Source organism: Bombyx mori, chromosome 4, assembly GCF_030269925.1.
Source record: "Bombyx mori chromosome 4, ASM3026992v2".
NCBI lineage: Eukaryota > Metazoa > Arthropoda > Insecta > Lepidoptera > Bombycidae > Bombyx > Bombyx mori.
This window is the reverse complement of record NC_085110.1, coordinates 11,617,302-11,643,681: the sequence shown is the minus strand read 5'-3', so window position 1 is coordinate 11,643,681 and position 26,380 is coordinate 11,617,302. Positions and strand designations below refer to the sequence as shown.

Here is a 26,380-nt window from a genome sequence, read left to right as displayed (position 1 = left end):
TCAAATATTTCAAACAACAATATCAGCATCGTTATTTTACAGAGAAATATCACTCGCTCTGTGACAAATCTTCCCCTTAATGTTCCTTCTAAGCCAGTGACCAGCAACGAAACAATTCCTGTCTTCACACTTCAACTACTAGCGCATCCTCGACGTCAACTAAAGCAACATCCTGCATTGCAATCTGAGCAGGTCTGTAGCAACCAATTCTCTACTTCCTGATCTTACGGCATGCACCCTTACTACTTACATAATGAGAAATCAAGCTATTACAGACTAGTCTCGGTACTCAGTATCATCAGCATTTCTTTGTTATTTCCTTGACTCAGTATCATTTTTCATAAAAAAAATTTAAGCTGTGTTGCTTAGGAGGTATGATGCCTTTGCCTTTTCAGTTGGAAAAATAGAACCACTACTACTGTCAGACGTCAGATGCCATTCGAAAGTGTCAAAACTCTTTGGTGTCAAACAAAGTTTTGATTCTCGGTTTCTAATTTCCAACTTTTTAGGTTTATTAAAAGAAATATAATTATTTTATAATATACCTCTGAGAAAGTCAAAATGGAGAGTAATATCTCTGTTTCATCAACATCATCTAGACCAACCCGTTTTATGATGGAAGGAGTAGGAGCTCGTGTGATTCGAGGTCCAGATTGGAAGTGGGGAAAACAGGTAAAAAAACACGAAAACAATACATATTTGAGTGCTTTGCCTGGAAATTTATAATTTTATATAATTTATATTTTGTGATGAATCATTTTATTTTTATCCTATTTTATTTTTATGAGCATCCAGGCTTTACTAATGTTGTTTATAATTTTTATAACCATTCTGCTTAGGATGGAGGAGAGGGCCATCTTGGCACTGTAAGGAATTTTGAGTCTCCAGAAGAAGTAGTAGTCGTTTGGGATAATGGAACAGCTGCAAATTATAGATGTTCAGGTGCCTATGATCTGCGGATTCTGGATAGTGCCCCTACTGGTGTGAAACATGAAGGAACTATGTGTGATACTTGCAGGCAACAACCCATATTTGGTATGTTTGGCTTATACAATTTCTACCTCTTCTTTATCATCACACTTGACAAAGTATTTGTGATCTTCATGTACTGTTGAAGAGGGCTGACTTAATGTGTCTCATGATGTCCCACCATAATTCCTGTTTGAGGCCATCCTATTGCGTCCTATCCTATCCTATACTATAATGAGAAAACTTAAATAAGGGACCTTCCACTGTATTTTTAATCTGGTCAGTCAATTTATACAATTAAAGAAATATAATATATAATTATAATTAAATATGTAGTTTATATAAATATATTATACAAATATTTATATTAATACAAGGGCAATAAAAAAATTAAAAAAAAGTTTAATAAACAAGAGATATGTCAATTCACAATATTGTTGCCAATGTTTCTATATAGTTAATGAAAATTTATGTGATTAAACAACAATTAAACAACAAATTCATTAACTTTAATTAATGGGACTAATAGATATCAACTTTTTCAAATTATTCCATACTTTGCTAACACAATGAAAATGTTTCTAGGTATACGTTGGAAATGTGCTGAATGCAGCAATTATGATCTATGCTCTGTCTGCTATCATGGAGATAAACATAATTTACGTCATAGATTTTATAGAATTAGTGCACCAGGGGCACAACGATGTTTGGTTGAACCACGAAGAAAAAGTAAAAAACAGGCTGTCAGGGGTATCTTTCCAGGAGCCAGAGTCGTAAGAGGGGTAAGTGATTATTACAAATGTTGAAAAAAAATTATAACAAAAAAAAACATTTTAAAGAGAAACAAATTCTTTAAATAGAAAGAAGTTTTAGAGTAATAATAAAATGGATTAGTTAAATCTAATAATTTCGGATTTATTTTAGTCAATTGCGTAGAGTCTATTATGATGCAATGTTTATTTCAGTAAAACATTAAGTGATATTAAATAGAATATTATTTAAGGTGGATTGGCAGTGGGAAGATCAAGATGGTGGAAATTGTAGGCGTGGAAAAGTCAATGAAATCCAAGATTGGTCAGCAGCTAGTCCACGATCTGCTGCATATGTTGTGTGGGATAATGGTGCCAAAAATCTCTACAGGGTAGGCTTTGAGGGAATGGCTGACCTGAAGGTAATTTTTTATTGCTAAGTTAGGTATAGGTATAACAAAAATTATGCATCTTGATGCATTATCCAGGGCCCTGAAACTGCAATACTTTAAGACAAATCCTTTTTCTGTATGGAAACTAGCGACATCTTGTAGCGGATGCCCCTAAACTTATATGTTGTTAAAGTTAAGGCATTTAATTATTGTATAACTAAACACAGAAAATGATAAAATAATAAATCGTTCATATCTTTATTGGTTATAGACAAATTGATTAAATTTTATCAATTTGTGGTTTCTGAAAACTTACAAAACCTTCATTATAAATAAAATATAGGATAGGTAATATGTTACTGCCATCTATAGGAGCAATGAGAAACTAATCGAAGCGAAGTAATCTAGTGGCCGACGCCCGTAAACATTTTTGTTGAGTATCTATGGCATTATCTGCAGATCAAATAAAATTAGAAATCATTAATTATCCTTAATAACAGTACTTTTTCAAATATAGATTAAAACCTCAACTTGATATTATTTTATAAGAATCTTTTTTTCTGTTATAATTCTAATAGTTATTAGGATCATGCTATGAAAGCTGTGATTTGTTAAAACACTGTTTTTCGATAGGCCGTTAATGATGTGAAAGGTCAGAATGTGTACAAGGAACACTTGCCATTGCTAGGCGAACTTGGCCCTGGAAGAACAGGCCCACATGGACTACAAGTTGGTGATCAGGTACGAATGCTATATTCTGTTGTTAACAAAATATAAGTGAACATAGTCTACAGTATTTTAATAAAAAAAAAACCACTTATTTCAAAGTAATTTCAATTGTGAATTAAGGCTTCCATAGCCATTATATAGGGTAGTGTTAAATTGAGTAATAATACAAATAATTATAAATAAAAATAAGTCTATCTATTGATTTCCCAATAGGATTGTTATTTTTAAACAAATATGTTGTCATTGTGATGCTAACTTTTTGTTTAAATGGGACCATCATAAATGGGATCTCCAACCATAAATTTTTCACAGCTGCAATGGAACTAACAGTGAAACATAGGAAACTATGAAATATTGAAGCATTTCAGTTAAACAATGTAATGTAATTAATTGCAGGTGAATGTAGACCTTGATCTTGAAATAGTACAGTCACTACAACATGGTCATGGTGGTTGGACAGATGGTATGTTCGAGTGTCTCGGCACCACCGGTACTGTGGTTGGCATAGATGAGGACCACGACATTGTTGTAACTTATCCAAGCGGAAATAGGTGGACATTTAACCCTGCTGTTTTAACTAAGGTAAGAAATCTAAATGTTCTATATATAATTAATTATATTTTTTTTTGTTTTTTGTTTTTATTGCTTAGATAGGTGGACGACCTCACAGCCCACCTGGTGTTAAGTGGTTACTGGAGCCCATGGACATCTACAACGTAAATGCGCCACCCACTTTGAGATATAAGTTCTAAGGTCTCAAGTACAGTTACAACGGCTGCCCCACCCTTCAAACTGAAACGCATTACTGCTTCACGGCAGAAATAGGCAGGGTGGCGGTACACACGCGCGCGGACTCACAAGAGTTCCTACCACCAGTAATTACCCAAATTATAATTTTGCGGGTGCGATTTATATAAGTAAGAATATAATGTGTTTACGCTTCCACGTTCAGATATTCAGCGGCGCGTACACGACGACGAGCCCGACGGGCGGCGCGGGCGCGGCGGGTGCGGGCGGAGGGTTCGCGGTGGGAGACCTCGTGCAGGTCTGCGCCGACCAGGAGCGGGTCAAGGCGCTGCAGCGAGGACACGGGGAGTGGGCCGAGGCCATGGCACCTGTTAGTCTAAACTGTAACCTATGACTATGCGTGTTTTTTTTTCCGAAGGCAGGTTTCTAACCCTAACTCTCATCGAACTCGACATCGAACTGTTGTACTCAACGGGTTAATTCCATTTGTGCCGGTGGATATCATACAACACAAGATGTTTGCCGGATGCCTCAATGTCGTTTACGAAATTTACAAGATAAACTTGCATATATACAAGTTCCGAACAACAACATTCGGACCGTCAGTCACCCGAGCAATATGACTCGGTAGAAGATCTTCCCTTCGCCATTAACCTCCACATACTCTAGTATAATCACCGCATGTGGATGCATTCATACGAAGTAACACGATTTCGGTCTAAAAATTTGATCTTAAATTATCTTATGGTAAATAGTATGTATGTCATTTATTTATTTATTTAAATGCAGCAACATTCCGTCTTTCATAGTTTACGTAACTATATACGGCATGTTCTGTTGATTTATTGTAGATAACGGCGCATTGCGAAACCGCACACGTCAGCACTGCAATATTACTGCGAAGCAGTAATGCTTTTGTATTTTAAGAATGATGCACTGGCCACATAAAGTGACACTTCGACCTCACGTCTTAAGATAGGAGGTCGCATTCACGTTGTTACGTTAATGGCTGTACAACCAGACGCCTGCTTGACGTTGAAGTCACGGTAATGGCCACGTCGGATTTGGGAAATCTGGATAAAAATTAGTGGGAGGATCACGATAGATGCGAATAAAAGCGTTTGTATAATGATATCGGTCAACCAACCAATTTCTGAAACAATGTAAAATTTATTAACAGTCGGTATATAATATTTATTTAAGGATATAAAATCATGATAATAGATACAGAGGGTTCGCATATCAATAATCGACAATTTTGTTAATTAAACATTTCAAAATGCAGTTATAATGAACTACCTTTTTACCACTATTCGAATAATATCTATTTAAATTATAATCTAAAGTTCATTACCCTAAGAAAAAGGCAAAGAAAATTACGTAAAACTTTGTGTAAAAACAGTTTTTGCGACAAGTAACTTTCTTTCGACTCATATGTTTATAATAAAATTTCAGAACCACACAATTTTATTTAATTGATTAAATTAACGCGTTACACATAGGTTGTATCTAGAGTGAAAGAGAAAAAATGCCTTAATATGTTTTAGACTCTTGGCAAGATAGGACGAGTGCAGCAGATTTATCACGACAACGATCTAAAGGTGGAAGTGTGTAATACGTCATGGACGTACAATCCGAACGCGGTGACAAAAGTTGCGTCGTCCGATGGCAGCATTCCGGGAAACTCTTCAGGTAAGAAAAGTTTCTTCTTTTTTTTCTCCACTTTATTCCACTATATGGGGTCGGCACAGCTAATTTTTCTCTTCCATCAGCCGTCATCTCAACACTCACTCCTCTCTCTCTTTTTCATATCGTCATACACACACTGCATCCATGTCTTCTCGACCGACCTCTTCCCCTCTACCTAGCACTACCATTTCCATACATCTCCTAGTCACATGCATCTTCTCTCTACGCATCACATGTCCATACCACACTAACCGTCTGCTCTTTAATTTGTTAATTACTGGGGCTACTTTCACACTTCCTCTAAAGTAAGAAAAGTTTATTAGAACAACAAAAAAAAGTAATGCTGTTAGATTCTGCTATCAATATTATCAGTGACTCATTGCTCCCTGAGGCGGGTTTTCGGCTTCTCTAACCACCTCCCACCGTCTATACTGGGTACTGTAATCTAAGCCTCTATGGAATACGTCAGTGATATAACCTCGGATGATTGTAGTATGTAGAAGTTTACAAAACGCAATATCACTAAGGATATTTTGTAAATCAGTATTTTTGTCTTCGCTTTCGAATCCTACATGGTTTTTCTTGTGAATATTTAGTCCTTTCTAGAAGTTCGTAGTGTTCATTGCACATAATTGTGCGACCTTAAAAGACCATATTCTATTTGTGTAACTGAGAAAAATTTCAATAACATATTTTAAAAGATTTCTGACGCCGTGCGCTTATATTCGATAAAATTGAAATGTATGTATATATGACCCATGTTTCATATAACGCCTCGAAGGTCCTCGGCGACCGGAGAATATAGAATGGAATCCCTCTTTAGGTCCGTGTTTTTGACTCATTTTTTGTCGATTTGTTTGTTTACCGTTAGAATAGCTATACTATTTGTATCACTACAACTATAAGATTGATTGTCATGATTAATAACAAATAAGGTCGGATCTACTTCATAAATCCGTAAATTTGTAAGTCTTAGTGAGTATATGTATCTTTTTTTTTTTTTTTGAGGACAAGACAATACAACCTTTATTAAAAAAATTATTTAATGGATGTCTTACATCATGTTTGATATCGTGATTTACACTATAAGTACGTTTTGTCGTGCAGGTGAACGGTTATCGGCGCTTTTAAAAAAGTTATTTGAATCCCACGTGACCGGAGACGCAAACGAGGAGCTGGTGAAGGCGGCCGCCAATGGCGACGCGACGCGCTGCGCCGAGATACTGGCGCGCACCGACGGCGCACAGGCTGACGTCAACGGCTTCTACGGCGGACACACCGCGCTGCAGGTACCTACTCGTCGCGCTCACGCGAGACTTACACCTCGAGATTCAAGTAGAATCTAGTCTTTCACAGTGTGATGTCTATGGGTTCGGGATATCACTGAGAATCAGAGGGCGGTGAAACAAAAAAAAATTGAGTAACGTAGAACTTTCACGTGAACGTCCAATGCGTCAGTCTCATACAAAACTAAAAATATTGAGAGGTTGTGAATTTTGAATGATTAATATTTTTATGTTAAAATCCATCGAATTGTTTTCCATCCAGCAAAAGCAAAACATTTAGGTTACAATGGCTTCAAGGTTTCCATCCTATACGACCCACATTCAGAGGCAGTAACAATGTTTGGATTGTATGTAGATTATAACTGCGCTCACTGGACTCTGTTGCGACCGGCCTGAGAGAAGCCGACAACCGAAGGAAATGGACGCTGATGGTACAAAGAGCCACGAAGGGCTTTCGGGGACACGACCTTCAGCAATGAAGTATGCGACTAAGAAGAAGAATAAGAGATGTAGATTAAATAGTGTGGTGTTGTGTGCAGGCGGCCGCGCAGAACGGCCACGTGGAGGTGATCCGCGCGCTGGTGGAGGCGGGCGCGGAGGTGGACGCGGAGGACCGCGACGGGGACCGCGCCGCGCACCACGCCGCCTTCGGGGACGAGCCGGCCGCCCTGCGCGCGCTGGGCGCCGCCGCCGCCGACCTCAACGCGCGCAACCGCCGCCGCCAGACGCCGCTGCACATCGCCGTCAACAAGGGACACCTCGGCGTCGTGCGCACGCTGCTGCAGCTCGCCGTGCACCCCGCCCTGCAGGTCATGTCCGACAACTACTTGTTACCTTACTTTACTACTCTAACTTTTTTACTGGTGGTACGACCTCTTGTGAGTCCGCACGGGTAGGTACCACCACCCCGCCTATTTCTGCCGTGAAGCAGTAATGCGTTTCGGTTTGAAGGATGGTGCAGCCGTTGTAATCATACTGAAACCTTAGAACTTATATCTCAAGGTGGGTGGCGCGTTTACGTTGTAGATGTAAATGGGCTCCAGTAACCACTTAACACCAGGTGGGCTGTGAGCTCGTCCACACATCTAAGCAATAAATAAATAAAACGATTGCATTGGATTCCATACGAACGCTTCATACTCGATCATGAGTGGTCACTGTCGCTCAATGATATCGGGGGTTCAACGGATACAGATAAGACACTACATACCGCAGCAGTACCTACCGAGCAGAGAGGGGATGAGTGCTCGATCCATTTGACTATTATACGTAGTCATGCAGGAACCTATAGACATCACAGCTGCCGCACCGCCCTATCTCGGGAAGATAACAAAATACATATCTATTGTATTAGAATCCACTGTGTATGAATCCAATAGGTAAGTAAATGTAAAAAGCAATGCAACGGTAAAAAAGAAGTAACAGAATCATCTCCGCATAGTTGACAACACTTGCATAATCAATCATAACCCGCTTTATGGCCTAAATAGCCAGTATTTACGAGTCGTAACCCAGTTCGGGCAGTACCTCCAGTCGAAATAATTTGACCACGATTCTATGAATCATACATAGCGGGGTGTCCCAACACGAATTTCGCGAATTCGCAACCGCCATGTTGACCAACACCTACTCAAGAAAGATGAGAAGGATGTAAAGGGGAGATCATTAGGAAAAGTGCATATTGAAATATTTGAAGTTAAGAATCTGGAGTCATTTACCTGCATGTTCTGTTTTATAAATATAATAATAAAAATATTGATTTCACTTAATCAAAAAGAAATTACAATTAATGTTGCAAGTATAAAGGCAATAAGAACGATATCAGCCACAATACTACCCAACGCTCTTAAGAATATTAAAATTCCTGATGTAATTACCTTGGACGAGTGTTAGATATACAAAGTCAATGAAGAGTGGAAGTGTCGTGATAAGTTTGTTTACTTCGACGAAACCTTTGCTTATCTAATTCAACGTTATTTTCTAAAGAGCTTTTGTTATCTCCGACTTTTAATCTAGACGAGTCGAGTTTCAGTCGGTAATGAGTGTAGCTTCGCTCTCAGACATGCGGTCGCCATAATTGCCAAACTTTGTTCAGGCTTTAGCCTCTATTCCTCACCACTTGTCGCCAGCCTTTGTTCTCAGTCTACAGAATGTGTGCCTACAAAGACATTAAATATATATCAAACACCCTTACTTAATTACTTGTGTTTGAAACAAAAAAATATATCATTACGAAAGACGCAATACAATTAGTATTGAATTCGGAATACGAAATCAGATTGCTGGATAATTTCGAAATAGGAAATGCTTGGCGCATTCCGAATCGTGTCCTTAAATATTAACTTGTGATTTATTAATTAAGTGGAAATCGAATTAGCAAACTTCCTGAAATTGTTTTGTGAGAAGTTATCTCCGAGATCTTTGTTTAATTATATTACTATCCCCGGGGAGTTGAGGCCATATTGAAGCGCAATTGGGCGTAAAGCTATTTAAATCTGAATGGAGCATTGTGTAAGCGCGTCACCTTAATTCAACGACGGAGCCCTGTCCTTAATAAAGTTAGAGTGTCGTCGGACGCGGACGCCCTCTCAGTCCGACACCCACCACGGCCTCGAGCGATTAACTGCCTCTTCCAAACACTATCTTGAAGCTTGTACATTTGTTCACACAATGAAAAAAAAAATCGTTTTTTAAATATGGCAATACGCAAACATACGTCATTTTTTTTAAAAATAAAAAACTAAAAATGAGAAAAATTAAACGAATTTAGTTCTTCAGGTGGGAGTCATTATGGTCGAATTATTGGGTGAACACTAGTATTCATACGATGCTTTTTTAGTACTGTAGTAAATTTGCGTATGAGCTCGTGGTTCTACTCGTCTCTACTCTACGGGCTCACAGACATGGCACATCTACACATCTACATCTACACGTCTTATCAAAAGCCAAACGGTAAAGTGATTGGTAGCAAAATATGAGGTATAAAGTCGCATAATTAACATGGCTGGACTGTGAATAGTCGATGTTAAATAGGAATTATACGACTGGTACGTAGACATTATTATAATTCTCGATTTCATTAATAATATCCTAAATACCGTTTTGATGTAGCATATAAAACGCGGTGTCAAAAGTCGACTGAGTCGTCTGTTACGTAAATATCGGCTAGGCGTGTAGCGAATAGGACAGAATACAAGATGAGGGGTGGAGTGTCCCATTTATACTGTATAAGTAAATGTATTCAGCAACGAGTTGAAATAAGTTTACATTTACTTCAATACGTAATAAAAAAAACTTAATATATATGTATAAGTACATAAAAATGACTAATGTACTCTAAACTTCAATGTTCTAATTGGTAAAGGTATTAAATTAGTGAGAGAGAAAAACTGAACTCGTTATATACTCATAGTGCCGGGGAAGACTGCGGGGAGTACATCTCGACTCGGTCAATATTGCTCGAGTTCCCATTAAAATCTAATTTGCGTTAAACTTGAAACGAGATTTCAAAGCTTTCCTTTCCGACTCGTACCGCTTCCCAGAGCGTCTGTGCCTAGTTTTATCGTTTGAGTTTTTTTTTTTTGTAAGACATTAAAGAGGTTGAAGTGAAAAACGGTCGAGTAGATATAATTTATCACGGTAAAATCTAAGTAGAAATGTGAACGTTTAATATCTTTAAATGGCGATAGTTGGGCACGAGTGTTCACCACGAAACGGAAATTCACAGCCTTCCCATTTCTGGTTATGCGTCGATTTATATTCTGGGCCCACTCGCCGTCTGAGAAATCTCATGTTGGAGGTGCTCTTTCAATTTGAATCGGAAAACTCGGATCGGGGAATAATGTATTTCGGTATCGACCCTCTGCCCGGAACGGATCCTCCTGTTTATCGCCGCTCTCATTTACCCGGGCGTCGTCGCGCCTTTATTTTTTCAACGCAAACTCGATGTTATGTTGTTTATCTGTCGCACGATACTATTAACAAGGCCTTTGTTCAGCAAGGAAACCAGATTGGGTAGCATAACTACTAAAGGACAATTGAATTGCCACACTGGGATTTAATTTATAACTAAACATAGTAGCTTTATTTATCCTGTATATTTATTTATGACATTCTTAGTTTTACTTAATACCAGGATACGAAATAGGGTTTACCAAATGGAACCTCAACAACTCGCACGCACGTACAAGCTTCGAAAACTGTAGCTCAATATTTATTGGAATGTCCATCCTCAAACATATTGTAATAAATTTAGTGATGTTGTAAAAACTTTGATACCCAAAGGGGGCAGTTTGGTATTTGCCTCATCTAGCATTCGGTACGCGACGCGGATATCCTGCGGGCCCTTAACCCGCGCCCTATTTCTCCTTCTGCGGGGCCTATTTACGTCGTTTTGTTTGATAATCTGCTATTGTTTCGTTGGGCTGTGCGGCGTCTCTGTGAGAATTATGCTAGCTATCTATACAGTACGTGAACGGTGTGCGAATATGTACTGAATAAATTATGTAAACTCGTTCGAGATGAAAATGATACATGGCGTGTTACACGCGAGTAGTAAACTCGAAGCTATATAATTTTAAACTCAGTCGTTTTAGCGTGTAAAATTTGTATCTTACTGTTGTTTAAACTAATCTCCGGTCGTGATAAACTGTCGCACGATGTGCCTCGTCTCTACGATTCATGGACCTATTCCATTCCGCTTATATCCCGATTTGTATTCTATGTTGCTCGTGGCAAGAAAAATCTTTATATAGATGTTCTTTCAATTTGAATCGGAACGGTCGAATGGAGGGAAAATTTTGTTTATAAGGAACTCTCGTATCTAGAGCATGACTCGCCATATTTAACGTTCTTTATTAATTTTATTTCTTTAAAGAAATTTGCTCCTTAACTATTTTATATACGTACCTGTATGTATTAGATATTGTTGAGAATTTGTTTTCTCAGGAGCAGAATAACATACCCGTACCTTCTGTTTAATATCCGCACATAATCATTAAGAGCATCTGACTTTAAACTGCTCTGAAAAGCTTTTTAATAATACTTAGATAGATATGTGGGAATATCGGTATTTATTTAATTAGTTTTATAACTGGCACATATATTAGAATTATTTTTAAATAAGAAAAAAGGCAAATGACAGTCATCGATTGACATGACAATGTTACGAGTGGTTTTTTTTTGTTGAAAATAAAAGATTTAGGTATTAAACTAAATAATCCACTAGATCGCCTTACTGTCTGACAGATATGTTTGGATAAATTAAATTAGCATGCGACAATCTTGCAGGCGTCGATGAATAGAAATCAATTTGTTTCATTGAAAACATATCTTACCGTACAAAAGCAGTCTTAGCTATAGCTGACGTTGCGAACAAGGAGTCTGTCCGTCCGTGCATTACCCAGTTTCGCCCTAGGTCTGTCCCTAGTCGCATAGCAAGCGTCTTATTGAAATCTAATTTTCGTTAATCCTCGGAACGGGTGCAGCGGGCGATGTGAACTCGTTAATACCAATAATATTATCGTTGTTGTTGCTCTAAGGAATTCATTTCATTCCTTTCAGTACATTTAATGTGAATGGTAAATGTTTTGAAACAATTTATGAAATACTGAATAGTTTCGTTCGTTCGTTCCACGCGATACGTTTATTGCTTTGTTTTATACGTATTATTTCGAGATGAGATTTGATGTTCGTGAATTTTGGGAAAATAAGAAATTCTACTTTTGGCTTGCCGTCAATAGCAATAGCAAGATCTGATATGTGAATCCTGGTTAGGCAACTTGATGAGAAGGTTCTCAATTCGAACGGTTTTTTTTTTATTTCTCGATTTCTCTAGTTGATTCTTAGTTTGATCGCACAGGTTCCATTCTAAACTTTTTTTAGCCACCGACTTGGTGTAAAGTAGTTACCGGAGCTCATAGACATCTACAACATAAATTCCACCACCCACTTTGAGACATAAGTCCTAAGGTCTCAGTGCAACGTGCAAAAAATTATTAATTTAAACCTACTTTTAACAGATTGTCGGTTCCTAAAATTACCACTGCGTTGGTAGTGGTGTATCGATACTGCGGCTGCATATTTTGATTCATAAAAAAAATATTTATTAAAAACAAATACTTTAACTTCCTGTACACTAACGGGCAACTTCATAGGTACATAATAACTCAACCTACATATTATTTTTGTACATTAAAAAGTAATTTACACTATAATTGCTTAACGGGTAAAGTATTTTACAAGTCGTTACTTATTTTATGTGCCTAATCTCTATTTTGTTTTTATCTCAGCGATTAATTACATCAGACGAGAGTATAGAATTATTATATTTTTATGAATCTTTGATATATGTATGTGCAGTTTTCAAATCTATCGGACGTCTTGAAGTTAACGAAAATAATGTTGAAAGATTCTTTCACATAGATAAATAGATATGGATCGAACTAATGAAAACATGTTAAAACTTTGAGTTAACGTCCCTCTGAAGAAAATTTCGAATTGAAATGTCTTTATCAAAAATCCGTTTAACTCAGGGAAGAGTACCTCTCAGACTCACAAAAAACATCTCCCTGAATGTTTCACAACTTTCATTGGTTTTTAAGCTTAACAAAATCAATCTGAATACAATTTTTTGTATCCGAGATAACAATTTCTTAGTACTTACAAAATATACATTCGGACAAGTAACACCGACCGGAATTAGAAATATACTTCGAAAATACAAGGGTCACTGCGGGCAACTTCGTAACCAAATATCTTGCTGGAATTTTAATTGGACTCGAATGAATCAGTGAAACTTTTCCGATTAACATAATTCAAGATGGCCTTTGAAGAGTGTGACTGATAAATGGTAATTTTCGAGTTAAGAACTTTTAGTCTCAATTTATATTAGTTTTTTCAAAACGACAGTGTTTTTTATAAAGCTACTACCTTTTGCCTGTGACTCCGTCCGCGTGGAATAGTCACTTTGGCATTACGCTAAATTTAACCCCCCACTTCATTTACGTAGAAAGTGAAAATATTTTTGAATTATAGAATGTTAAGGGGCTATTTAAACCCCTATTTTGAAATATCTTTTATTGCTGCTACTTGTATTGGTCTTACCGTGATGTTATATAGCCTATAGCCTTCCTCGATAAATGTAGGAGGCTATCTAACACTGAAATAATTTTTCAAATCGGACCAGTAGTTCTTGAGATTAGCGCGTTCAAACAAACGAACTCTTCAGCTTTATAATATTAGTATAGATTGATTAAAATCACAATCAAGTCGCTTAAATAATTGCTGACAAACGTAAAGAAATTTAAACTGTAAGTTGTCTAACTAGATTATAATTGGCTAGCACGTAATGGATTCTATGTCTGGAATCATTACTTTTCGTACGGATAAGAGATCGACTTAGTTGTATAACGTCGTGCGGCTTCGTCTGCAGGAGAACGTATGATGGGAGCTTAATTTACCTGCGGCTCGGCTGCGTGCCGCTTCGAGCGTTCTTGCGGCACGAGGAGCTACACAGTCTGATTTATGTTATTTGCACGTAAAGCGGAATTAATGGCTTTATTACAGTTCTCTGTTTGTTGATCTCTCACGCTTAGCTCCCAGCTCCGTCCGCAAATTCGTTTGAACAGCGGAAATGCGTTTCTCAATGAGCCGGATAAACAAACAAGAGAATTTGACTCGGAATTGTAATCTGTGTGGTCAGTGGGGTAACGTTTTTTGTTAATCTTTCAAGTGTCCCTATTGTAAAATCTTCATTGGTGCTATAATGATTTTTGTTAGCGGCAGTAAAAATATTTCATAAAAATAAAGAAGACATCATAGGAAGCTTCTAATTTAGTTGAAGCTGCCGTGAAGCAGTAATGCGCTTCGGCAGCCGTTGTAACTATACTTGAAACCTTAGAACTTATATCTCAAGGTGGGTGGTGCATTTACGTTGTAGATGCCTATGGGCTCTAGTAACCACTTAACACCAGGCGGACTGTGAGCTCGTCCACCCATCTAAGCAATAAAAAAAAGTTGACTCTCATTATAGAGCGTCATAGGTCACGTGTGATTAATATCGTGTGGAACATACATTCTCTAGTGGGGTATGGGAGCGTGGAAGCGATCCCCAGGTGAAAAATTTGAGCGAGGCCTCGTTGTACCGCGAGCTTAGTGTTTTATCTCGGCTTAACGTTACGAGGATTTGTGACTCGCTAAGTAAGGTTTTATGTTCCTGGGACGGCTGCAAGTTAGTTCCCCTGATAAAAATCTATTTTGCGTTCAACTTGATGGTTTATATTAAAATTAGAAATGTATGTGGGCTTTTTATTAATATTGTCTTTCGCGAATACAAAAATAAACTCAAAAAAAATAATTAAGAAAGGATAAAACATGAGGTATTTTGGAATCCAATAGAGATTTTTATTTTTATTACTAAGATGGGTGGATGAGCTTACGGCTTTACCTGGTGTCACAGAATGTCAATGATCATCGGGGCATATAGACATCTACCATGTAAATGCCGTTACCCTCTTCAAGAGATAGGTTCTAAGTCTCAGCTTTAATGTTACAACGGCTGCCCCACCCTTCAAACCGTAACGCTTCATTGCAGAAATTGGCAGGGTGGTGTTATTTACCCGTGCGAGCTCACAAGATGCCCTACCACCCATGATATGTATAAATATACAAATTAGAACTACTTTCACGGTTTAATATCGTTTTGTTTTTTAATGTAACTATAATATGATTTCCGTTGATTCGAATATTTTACAGATTTTGGGTTCAGTCTACTTTTTTGAGCTTAGGGCCCTTTTACTGGCATGTGGGTCGCTGATGCCCTACGTGGCGCACTGAAGTAGTTATGTCAATTTTTATTACTAAGGCGCCGGAATATCAAGTAGACTCTGGGAAAAACGAATCCGATGATACTTAAAATGAATCTATTTATAAGAGTCCTAAAATACTAAAACATACATTAAAAACAAAAGAAGGTAAAATTAGGCAATCCAGGCCATACTATAATATAAATTATGTCTAGAACTACTATAGGTAAAGATACTGTTTGTTAAAATCATACGCATCTCTTTCTAATTATAATAACCATGTAAACATCGTTTGTTATTTGATGATAACTTCGAATACGACTCGTAGAAGTTTGCGTTATAAACAACGTCCTGCACAATGTCTCCTTTCTTCCGTTTTACAAAGCCAACCGTACGAAAAGTCATCTGTGATAATATATCATCCAACTTTTTGTTTCCTGTGAATGTTGGTTTTCTCGTATCATCACGATGTTCTGTCGTGCTATGTTTTTGAAACTCATCGTCCTTATTACGTTTAGTTGAATATTTATTCGTCGTTTTCGACAATACGTAGTAGATGAATGTTTTTTTTTTTTTTTGTGTTTCAGCAATTGGAATGTTACTTCGTATTATTTCGTTCAATTTACAGATATACCTATACTATGTATAGTATTTATATATTAATAGGTGAAGCAAAAACTTTGTATCCCTTTTTACGAAAATTGCACGGACGGAGGCGTATGAAATTTTCCACACTTATAGAGAATATAGAGAAGAAGTGCACAATGCTAATATTTTTAAATAATGCATAAAAGATACATTAAATCAATAAAGAAAACATTACACACACTAAATACCATGTATTTGACGAACACAGGCATGCATACTATTTATTGTCAAACTTTCGTTCTTGATGTCTGTGGTCAAATTGAGAATAGATTAAATATTGTTTGTCTTTGTTAATATTAGCCTTGGCGAAATTTGTGATTAATTATAGAAGTATAAAATACAATCATAATAGTGTACAAACTTACAATCCCAATTAATTATAGTCGAATTTCAACTACTGCGAGACCTCTAGTAATAATATTATAATTTGAAATAGCAGATCGACACATTTATCTTTGTAATTAAAGGTCCCTTTTACTTGGTATTAGTATCAACACTTTGATGTTTTTAATTGAACTTCAATTACGTTTAGTCAATTCAAATAGCTGAAAGATATTTTCTGTCATGGTTTTTTTCCCAAATTTTTTACTTTAAATGACTCCTGTAAAGTTGCAAAAATGTCACTTAAACCAAATAGCATTTTACCCCTCGATATTTATCTTTTACAACTTTGTAATATAACACAAATAATAAACCATAAAACATAAAATATCTTTATGATTTCTTTAAAATCACGGGTTCTTGTTGTTTAAGTTGTTCATTTTGTATCCCTTCGGTAGCTATTTTCTTTGTACGAAAATCGACTACGTCTGTCGCTTGTTTACTTCGTTAGTCGATTGTATATCTTCGCCCGCACATACGATGCTCCAATGGACTTCGAAAGCGTTTCATGAAGATAAACAATAGACATTTTTCTAGAGTTAGAGTTAGAGCAAAAAGATAGTGTTCATCAAAAAGAAACAGATTAGATCTTTCAGAATTGTAATTCTGTTCACTAATCTTGACCTTCTGTTCTTAAATGAAAATTAAGTTAAATTTATGTTTGCCTATTTGTCGTCTATAAATTTGTAAATCATACATCCGAATTTCATGAAACTTAGTACAGTCATTGTTGAAACTCCAAGTTAGGTTTCTGTCATAGTATTGTCAAGGTACAATAGGCGACGCTCAAGCAATTTCAGGAATTCATTGTTTTCCGTAAAACGATATTCACAGCGGAGCGTAACCGGGTTACACTTAATAACTTAATGAACACTGAATTTTGCTAAAATCACATAACAACGAATTGTCGTGCAAACCATGTAGCCGCAAATACGCTATGCATATAAAAAATATGTGTGGTGTCGTGGGACACCGGATAGGAACGAAGTTCCTTATTATAAAAATATTAATCTTAAGCTCTACTCGAGGTATAAAGAAAGTAATTATTTAAGTATATATTTTATATTATGATTTTTTTATTGATAAAAAAACCTACTTTACAAAGTTATCAACTTTATTTTATGCACAATGATTTATAAAAAATATATAATAAAAATATGTAATTTTTTTTACGTTATTACAAAGTTAAGTCGTACACTGTGTGCATTACTAATAAAAATCTTACGTTACGGACGTTTTTTCCCGGTTAGGGTACCCCACCGCATCGTTCCATAAGGAATTTCGTTCCAAAAAGTATGTTTGTACCACAAGATCAATTAATATTAACATAACATTGTGTAGTTGAATGATCGACCTTCCTCGGCAGGACCGTGCACGGCGACACCTGTGTTCTGCACAACGTAAATTTATGAATGCTTTTAGGCCTTTCAACATGTGCCGCCTGACCGGGTTAGGGACATATTACCGAACAAATAGCATCTATTCCTTATTTGTTCAGTTCGTTCGTTTTTTTTTTTTTTCTATTTTTTATTAACGTTCTATGATTGTTACTCTAAAAGTAAGTATCGTTTATACTTACGTCTACAAAATTGGTAATGAATTCAATTGAATATCGAGTTTGCTAATTAGTAATATTAACAACAATAAAAAAACTTTCATTCTTTGCCTTAATTATCTTTAGTGATAAATATATTTAAATTACTAAAGGAACTGTTTTTGTGTTTCAATATACTGGTGTGCTTCTAAGATATTGAATGAAATTTGAAATTTCTGAACTCGAAGCTAATATTCCGACCGGAATTCTTCTTAAAGGTTGCTTTTAATTGCAATGGAATCCTCGCTTTCTGCCGACCCAGTCTTTATGGAAAAACTTTTTTAATAACGAAAGTCACAGGCTGTCCCTTCGATCGGAAACACCTATCCGAAAGAGTGGAAACAAAAAGCTTTTTATATGAAAGAAATGCAATCAGAATTCTGTTCGGAACCGGCTGCGGATGAAATTTATAGCAAAATGTAACGCCGTCCTGGGGGACACTCTTCCGCTGAGGCTCCCTCACGACACTATATCGCTGCTACCAGTCGTTTCTATGAAATAACCAGATGAATAATAATAATATAATTGTTGTTGTTGTTGTTGTTCCATAAGAATGATAAAATCATATAACCCGCAAATCAATAAAACCCGCAAAATTATAATTTGCGTAATGACTGGTGGTAAAACCTCTTGTGAGTACCACCGCCCCGCCTATTTCTGCCATGAGGCAGTAATGCGTTTCGGTTATCGAAGGGTGGGCAGCTGTTGTAATTATACTGAGACCTTAGAACTTATATCTCAAGGTGTGTGGCGCATTTACGTTGTAGATTTCTATGGGCTCCAGTAACCACTTAACACCAGGTGGGCTGTGAGCTCATGCACACATCTAAGCAACATGAACATTATTATTTCAAAACGTCTGAAAAAAAAAATGTTTGAAAAAGCCTTTGATTAAATTATATTCTTAGTTACGAAAAAACATCCTGCGGTCCGAATTAATAAAGCACTTTTGATGTCGGTTAAATAACATTTCTTCAATAAAGTCTACAAAACCGAATACTTGACCTGAAAATTGATTAGATCGTTTAGTCTTCTTGGAAATTGTCATACTGTTAAAATGTAGTATAACAAATTTTAAGTATCAAAATAATTTAAATTAGACATTGCGTGGCCAATTTTATTTAGGTATTATACCTACTTGACTCCATTTTTTTTTTACTGTTTGGTGTAAATTGTAAATTTCAATCAAAAAAAAGAGCTACTATATCGGTATTTATTTACACACAATAGCTAAATATTCTACAAATATTGAGAAAATTCATACATAAAGCACACAATAACATTAATTCCTATGCTGCGAAAGTGCGGTTCGTAAAGTAAGAGTTGTACGGTAGGATAACGATTTTAGAGGTGTTCCGCGCTGAGCTAGATTTAGTTTACAGAGATACGCTCTCTACTTTAATGGCCAACCTTTTGGTGCGGGCGCGCGGTACGTTTTCGTGATAGCTCTCTAAGTACAACGTTGCCGGCGTTCGCTTGCAAGTTTATGTTGCTTTTTGTTTTTGTTACTTATGGTTAGTAGCACCTGCTTTGCACAGGTGTAAGACTAGCCTGTGTAATGTTGTTGTATTTACTTGAATAACGACTACTACACTACACAGACTACGACTGTTTTAACTGTTTTTGAGGTCGATCATATAGACAAACTAGCTTTACCCGTCCGCTTCGCTGGGCATTTAAAATTAACATTATTATTTCTCACCCCCGACAAAGATTCTCATCATTAACGCCCCCGCAACTGGTGTAGGGAGTAAAACACTCATATAAATATTAGCCTATCCATTAAGTACATGTATTTTCTACATGGATACCAAGTTTCAAGTCAATCGGATGCATGGTTCAGTAGTTATAACGGAACATCCGTAAAAACCACTATACATTTATATATTAGTATAGATTAATCATTCAATTACCGCATCAAAGTTGTCGTGGATAGGAAATATATAATACATCTGAACTTTGTCTCCATTAAATGTTTCTCACAATGCTAATTAAAATGGCTGCGTATAGATTACAGACAGCTTCTGTCTGCGGCACTTAATGCGCTAGCTTTACGACTTTACGCTTTATGTTCTCTCATTAGCGCCATCTCCTGTTTTATGGATACACCATTACGTTCGTCTTATTCATTTTTTTCTTTCGATTAGTTTTGTGATGATTTTTTTCGCAGAAAAATACGAACATTTTATGAATCGTTTTACACAAATCGCCTATAAATGTAAATGTTAAAAACTTATAATACGCAAACTTTTCCCTCTGCGACATATAAACTCTCGTTAAAAGTCAATGCCAATTTTATCGGGGTTTTTATAGCGCTGATAAACAATGGCGTTACATAAAGCGTATAAATTATTTTCCAATAATAATAAAACGTAATTGGCGGATTGTGACAATGTTGAATAACAATGAAATAATATAATTTCAAATAATAGACGTCTGATAATGGGGCCGGGCTCGTTAGGCGCATAGGATTACCTATTGTTAATGTTTAATTTGCTTCCGCCAGTTTATGTTTTTCATATCCCCTTATCCTTTGTTGTGCCTCATTGAACAAGTTAAGTAAAATTTAAAAATAAATTATAGAACAAAAACTTACATAAAAAAAACATAAAATCAAAATGCAATGAATTAGCAGTGGAGAGATGTTGTAAGTTTTTTTTACGAAATATTTAAAAAAAAATCGGTGGGAATAGAAATAGAACCAGAATAATATAAAGTAACAAAAAAATCAAGCTTCCCTGAAGACTTTTAAATTTATCAGCATTGACTCGACATGACCCCCTTTGCACGTGTGTTTGTAAGAGTTATGTTGTATGTATAACTTTGTTTTTTTGCTTTACTGCTTTATGGCAGAAATAGGCAGGGTGATGGACCTACCTGTGCGGACTCATAAGACACCCTACGACCAGTGATGACGAAAATTATATGTTTTTCGGGGTTGATTTTTATTACGAGATGTTATTCCTTCAACGTGGAACTCAATCCTGAAATTTTGTTAAGTACGTATTTCATTACATAAATTGGTGCCTGCCTACGGGATTCCAACGCCCGCTCAGTTGCATCCCTTGATACGAATGCAACGGGCGTCTTATCGTTATGGCCACTACGATTTCAACTTTTACTATTCTAAACTTCATTCGTGCCGATCTTTCAAAGTTTTCTTTAAATCGTATTATTCATTTTATTCTAACGTGATTTCTTTTAACGAAAATAATACGAATGACTACTTTAAATAATACAATGAGTAATTAGGATTTAGTGATAGTTGTGTTTATAAATTAGTACAATAAAATAAAAACATTAATTTATGTAGATTATAAGCTACTATAATACTATAAGTTAGTAATCATATGAATATGTGCATAGAAGAAACTCAATGGTAATTAGTATTATTATGAGAATGGCAGGCTCCAAATTCAAATGTATTTTTTTAACATTAGACTGTGTACACATAATTCTGTTCTAGGATAAAACGTATTAGATATATATTATTTCGCGTAGAGTAAAAGTAGGTGTGTTCGCGACACTTTTATAGTGTCGAACCAGACCGTGCAAGTGAACGTTTTGTCACCTCTTCGAGAGGCTCGCACCGTAGCGTCGGGCATTTTTCATGACTTTTCCACGCGAATGCATTTCACCGCTTTGACTCAATGGATTGCGAGGTGCCTAACCCTTGCGGTTGAGTTATACTAAAGTGCTTTCATTCAAAAGAAAAGCTAGCGTTTTTTGTCCTAAAAGTACAAGTGGATGTTTGAAAACCGTTTTATGCTGATTTTTTTGAATAACTGATGTGATTTCTCAACCGTTTGACGTAATTACTTTTCAAGAAAGAGTATTACGCCTTAATACAAGCAATTAGAAACTTATTTGACGCTGCCGGTGCGGCTACTATGCCTCGGGCGTTAGACTCGTGAGCGAGATGAGCCATTACGCGTTTTCCTGCTTAACTTTTCTTTTTAAAAGTCTCCTTTTTACTCTTTTAAAACTTGTTAAATTGGATAATTTTTGCATAAAAAAAAAGAATGTGATAACCATAACTTCTGTCGTTGGAAGTAGAAGAGATTTTGAGGTTTAAATATGATATTACGCAAGAGAAATAATTAAAGGTGCTTCTTGCTTATTTTAAGTTCATCTTCTAAGCAATAAAATTCGTATTTTTTATGTTTGAGAGATTACTGGTAGTCCGGAGGCCTTTCCAGTTTTACCAGGGCAAGTGGGCGAGCAAGGGCTCAGCCAGGAGTTCGTATTCTACACAGTACACTGAAACATGTAAACTCTTGGAAATCATCTAAATAGTCTGCCGGGTGCTTATAGGTACCAACAGCATATGTTGGTACATATGTATACTACGAATATATTTACATTTTTTTAAATGGAAGAAGAATAAAGGAATTCAAGAATTAGAAAGATCATTTCCAGTACTTTTTTCTTACTTTATTCGAATATCTTGGCTTTGAATCTTAATGTCATCTACAAATAATATATTTACGGCAATATTTCAGATACGCCGGTCGTCTTTCAAGTGTTCTCTGGAATTCAGATTACGATACGGTACAAGTTCGTTTATTGTGAACGAGTACAAATCTCGGAAAGTTTTGTGCTCATGAAGGCCCTATGACAAGACAAATGAACGCCGACCACAGATAACAGTCGTACGGAAAGTTTTATGTGTAACTTAAAGATACAATAATTCTGAAATCAAATATTGTCTGTTTCTTCATATTTTTTTCTTTATTTATTTATTTAATAATAAACTCGGTAAATATTTCACTTTGGTTCCTTAGAACTTTAGCCTTATAACATTAGGTAGTAAACAACGTACTGCTTACTACGAATAGGTAATGGAGATATTGTAGACGTAACTTGACGTTAGGGCTACTTATATGACGTAATCTCTTACTTTCGAATAATAACTAAAATAAGGACAACCGTTCTGGTCCATCTGTAAAAGCCCCTCGGCCACCAGATTTATGTCCAAAAAAGAATGATGTTAGTCGAACATTCATTAGAACGGTAGCCGTGACGAATTCCTATCATTAGGTTTGCTTCAATGGGACATCTTTCTATATATGTGTTTGTATTACAAATTATGCAAAACGTCTTCCGCGTTGAGGTGAGGCGCAGGCGGAAAGCTCGCGGGGTGGTCGCTGTCGCGCTCTTTCCTCACTCGTAGCGAAATAACGACCTCAATTTGCATAACAATGCTCGTCACCCCTTATTCCCCGCTAGCGACTTTCGCTGGTTACGCACCCCTGTCCCACCGGACCCGACACCTTTTTTCGCTTATAAAAATTTATCCAGTCCAAAAAAAAAATTCATTGGCCTTAAAAAGCCTCATCGAGATTTGAAAGATTGGGAAGACATAAAAACATACTGATACTGCTTTCCTACTTTCTATCTATTTCCCGATAGCTTATTAGTGGCTGTCACAACAAAATGTTTGATTGATTAAAATATTTGTGATCGCACTCGTAAGCTCGGTGGGTTTATATAATCACGTTGAATACTTGACCGCACTCGCAACTTCTTTCACGGACTTTCTGTTTTAATTGAATGAAAGTTGCCGGTTTTTGTGGCGAGCTTTCCGACCACGCACGTTTCCGAAACTTTCTTTATTAAATTATTGGGAGTTCAGAAACGTTCTCTTTGAGCACGCTCAAACAAATTGAAAATAATAGTAGAAGTACCCTTTGTGATAAAAAACAACAAGTGTTTCTTTTAATGGATACAATGGATTTGTAAGAGCAATATTTATTATGAGATTTAAAAAAAAAACGCACTTTCTATATAATCCTTATGCAGCTTTACGATTATCTTGGTTAACGACTGAGGCATTCGTTTGGGGCATTGTTTTGCGGCGTAGCTTTATCTAGACTGGAACGAGTTGTCGTTTCGGTAATTTATAGATCTTTCCCCGCCCCGGGCTCGGAGTAACAATTCGAGCAGAGGAGTGCCAGTACGCTACGAATTCGAGTTTGCTCTTATACACTTGCTGATTAACTTCGTGTTTTAGATTTGACTTCTGGTTAATATTGAATTTTCATTTTGTTTCGTCGTTGAGACGACAATTAAGGAACGTTCTAGAATTTATTTTCTTTGGGTATTCGAATAAAAGAACAAGCAAAAAAAACTGGTCGATGAACGCTCCAAATAAAAGGTAAAGTCGTAAAATGTTTTAAGCATACTTGCTTCTGTTAGTATTCTGTACAAAAAAATATTTTCATTCGTAATATGGACGACTGAAATTAAAGTTTTGATATCAATTTCGATTAACATTAAATTTAATGTTTTTAAGGGAAACCATATAGATTTTGTAAAAATCAATGATTAATTAAGGTTTATGACAACAACAAAAAACGATTTTAATAAGAAATATTAATTTTAGAATTGTAATAGCCACGTTTCTATGCTACTGAAACACTTTGGCTCGACACAATCAAATTAAAAGTAATAAATGACAGATATCTGGCTAATCAATAACTAAATCTTTAAAGACTAGAATTGTTTAACTTATTGTGAAACTGTTTTCTCTGCATTATACTTCGTATATAGGATCCTCTAGCGACGGATATTAGGGATTTAACTAAGTGTGACGAGATCCGGGTCTTTGTCTGGAAGTTCTCTGCTATCAGATTGCAACATCACATAAAATCGCCGTTGGCAGTTTAAATACCTTTTCTTTTCGAATTTATTTTAACTATGTGAGACTTAAATTACGACTGCTTAGTTTTGGACTTAGATGTAATGCTCTTAATATATTGGTTATAGAATGGGAAGAACCGGCCAGGCTTCGTTACCACTACACACATACATATGTGTAATGGATAAGACTCGCGCATCAACCATAGTCGGTAGATGGTAATATTTAGACTTTCTCTAAATTATCAAACACAAATACAAAGCTTTAACATAATAGGATACTACTATACTTGATTTTAGGACTCTAAACCTGTACGTGATGTGTAGGGAGAAGATGCATGTGACTAGGAGATGTATGGAAATCGTAGTGCAAGGTAGAGGGGGAAGAGGTCGACCTAAGACATGGAGTGTGTGAATGACGATATGATAGAGAAAGGAGTGAGTGTTGAGATGACGGTTCATAGAAGAGAAAGGAAGAGCAAAATTAGCTGTGCCGACCCCACCTAGTGGGATTAGGTGGAGAATAAGAAGAAGAGAAGAAACATTACAAATCTTAGATTTGGTTACACACATAGAACTGATCATCTGTGAACTAAGTATTAAACATTTGCTGAATAACAACATTATAATAATTAAGTCAATGACAAAATATTTCGTAACAAAAATCAGCTAACAATGTACTTAGTAAAAACGATATTAGTTGAACGTCGGTAGGATAAGTGCAAGCGGCAGGTACGCCGACGCGTTGACAGTGGTACGGCTCCCAAAGGAGCCCTCTTGCGATCCTCGTAAATTGCGAATATTAGATTATAAGTACGAACTGTGGCGAGCGACTCGGGGGCCATCGTTCGAATATCGAACCCGTGCGATGGTTACCACTGAACCGTGATCGGAATTTTTTAAGTAATTCTTGGTCGAATCTCATATTTTCGACGCCTTTAGCTTTTATACTCGTATTCACGCAGTTGAGAAAGTGTTCTGCTCTGAACCAAAATTACGTAAAATTAAAACTCTGTCTAAAGGAACGCAGTGCCTTTTAATAAAATACAAATTTTAATTTTAAGCTTAACATTTATATAAATCACATTTTTTACAGATATAGTATTTTAACTTCAACTAATTATTATAGTGAGTAAACACTGCCCATATAAACATGTTGTAGACCTGCACGGCTAGGTACCGCCATCCTGCATATTTCTACCTTAAAGTAGTTATGTTTGGGTTTAAAGGGTGACTACGCAATCGTTATACAATTTAATTGAGATTTAGACCTCATGTCTTAAAGTGGGAGACGGCACTTACCATGTAATATCTGTGTGCTGGGTTACCGCTTAATACCGTGTACATATAATACATATGGGTCGTGAAAAAGATCACCCACCTAACCAAAATAAAATAAAAGAAAACGAATGCCTTACCCATCATTATCAAAACTAATGTAACTGCCTAATTTAAAGTAAATGTAGTAAAAGAGTCGTTATTGTCTCAGAATGTTCTCTTTATACTGATGTTGATAATAAGAGCAGCTGTTCCGGACGCGCCAGTGTTGGTTTTCCCATTCCTCGCTTCGTTACGGCTTCATTATAACCGTAGCGTGCGCGTTGTGCACTCTACGATTACGCCAGATGTGAAGAGACACCGCCTACGATAGAATATTCTAATTTATGATCTTACTACCTTTTTCATTCATTAAGTCATTTACTTTTAAGCTTATTCCACATATAGGTAGTGGTTTTTACTGGTGGTAGGACCT

General features: G+C 36.4%; 1 protein-coding gene across 1 annotated transcript in view; it reads left to right on the top strand.

The window, feature by feature from the left end:
- Positions 1 to 423: 423 nt before the first annotated feature.
- LOC101743326 (E3 ubiquitin-protein ligase MIB1) overlaps positions 424 to 26,380 on the top strand; it is a 145,471-nt gene continuing 119,514 nt past the window's right edge. The window contains exons 1-10 of the mRNA XM_038021896.2: positions 424 to 672; positions 840 to 1,035; positions 1,555 to 1,751; positions 1,973 to 2,140; positions 2,744 to 2,851; positions 3,236 to 3,421; positions 3,792 to 3,956; positions 5,134 to 5,278; positions 6,383 to 6,564; positions 7,101 to 7,370. Of these exons, the coding sequence (XP_037877824.1) occupies positions 562 to 672; positions 840 to 1,035; positions 1,555 to 1,751; positions 1,973 to 2,140; positions 2,744 to 2,851; positions 3,236 to 3,421; positions 3,792 to 3,956; positions 5,134 to 5,278; positions 6,383 to 6,564; positions 7,101 to 7,370 (1,728 nt within the window). The 5' untranslated portion in view covers positions 424 to 561. The remainder of the gene's footprint in view (positions 673 to 839; positions 1,036 to 1,554; positions 1,752 to 1,972; positions 2,141 to 2,743; positions 2,852 to 3,235; positions 3,422 to 3,791; positions 3,957 to 5,133; positions 5,279 to 6,382; positions 6,565 to 7,100; positions 7,371 to 26,380) is intronic.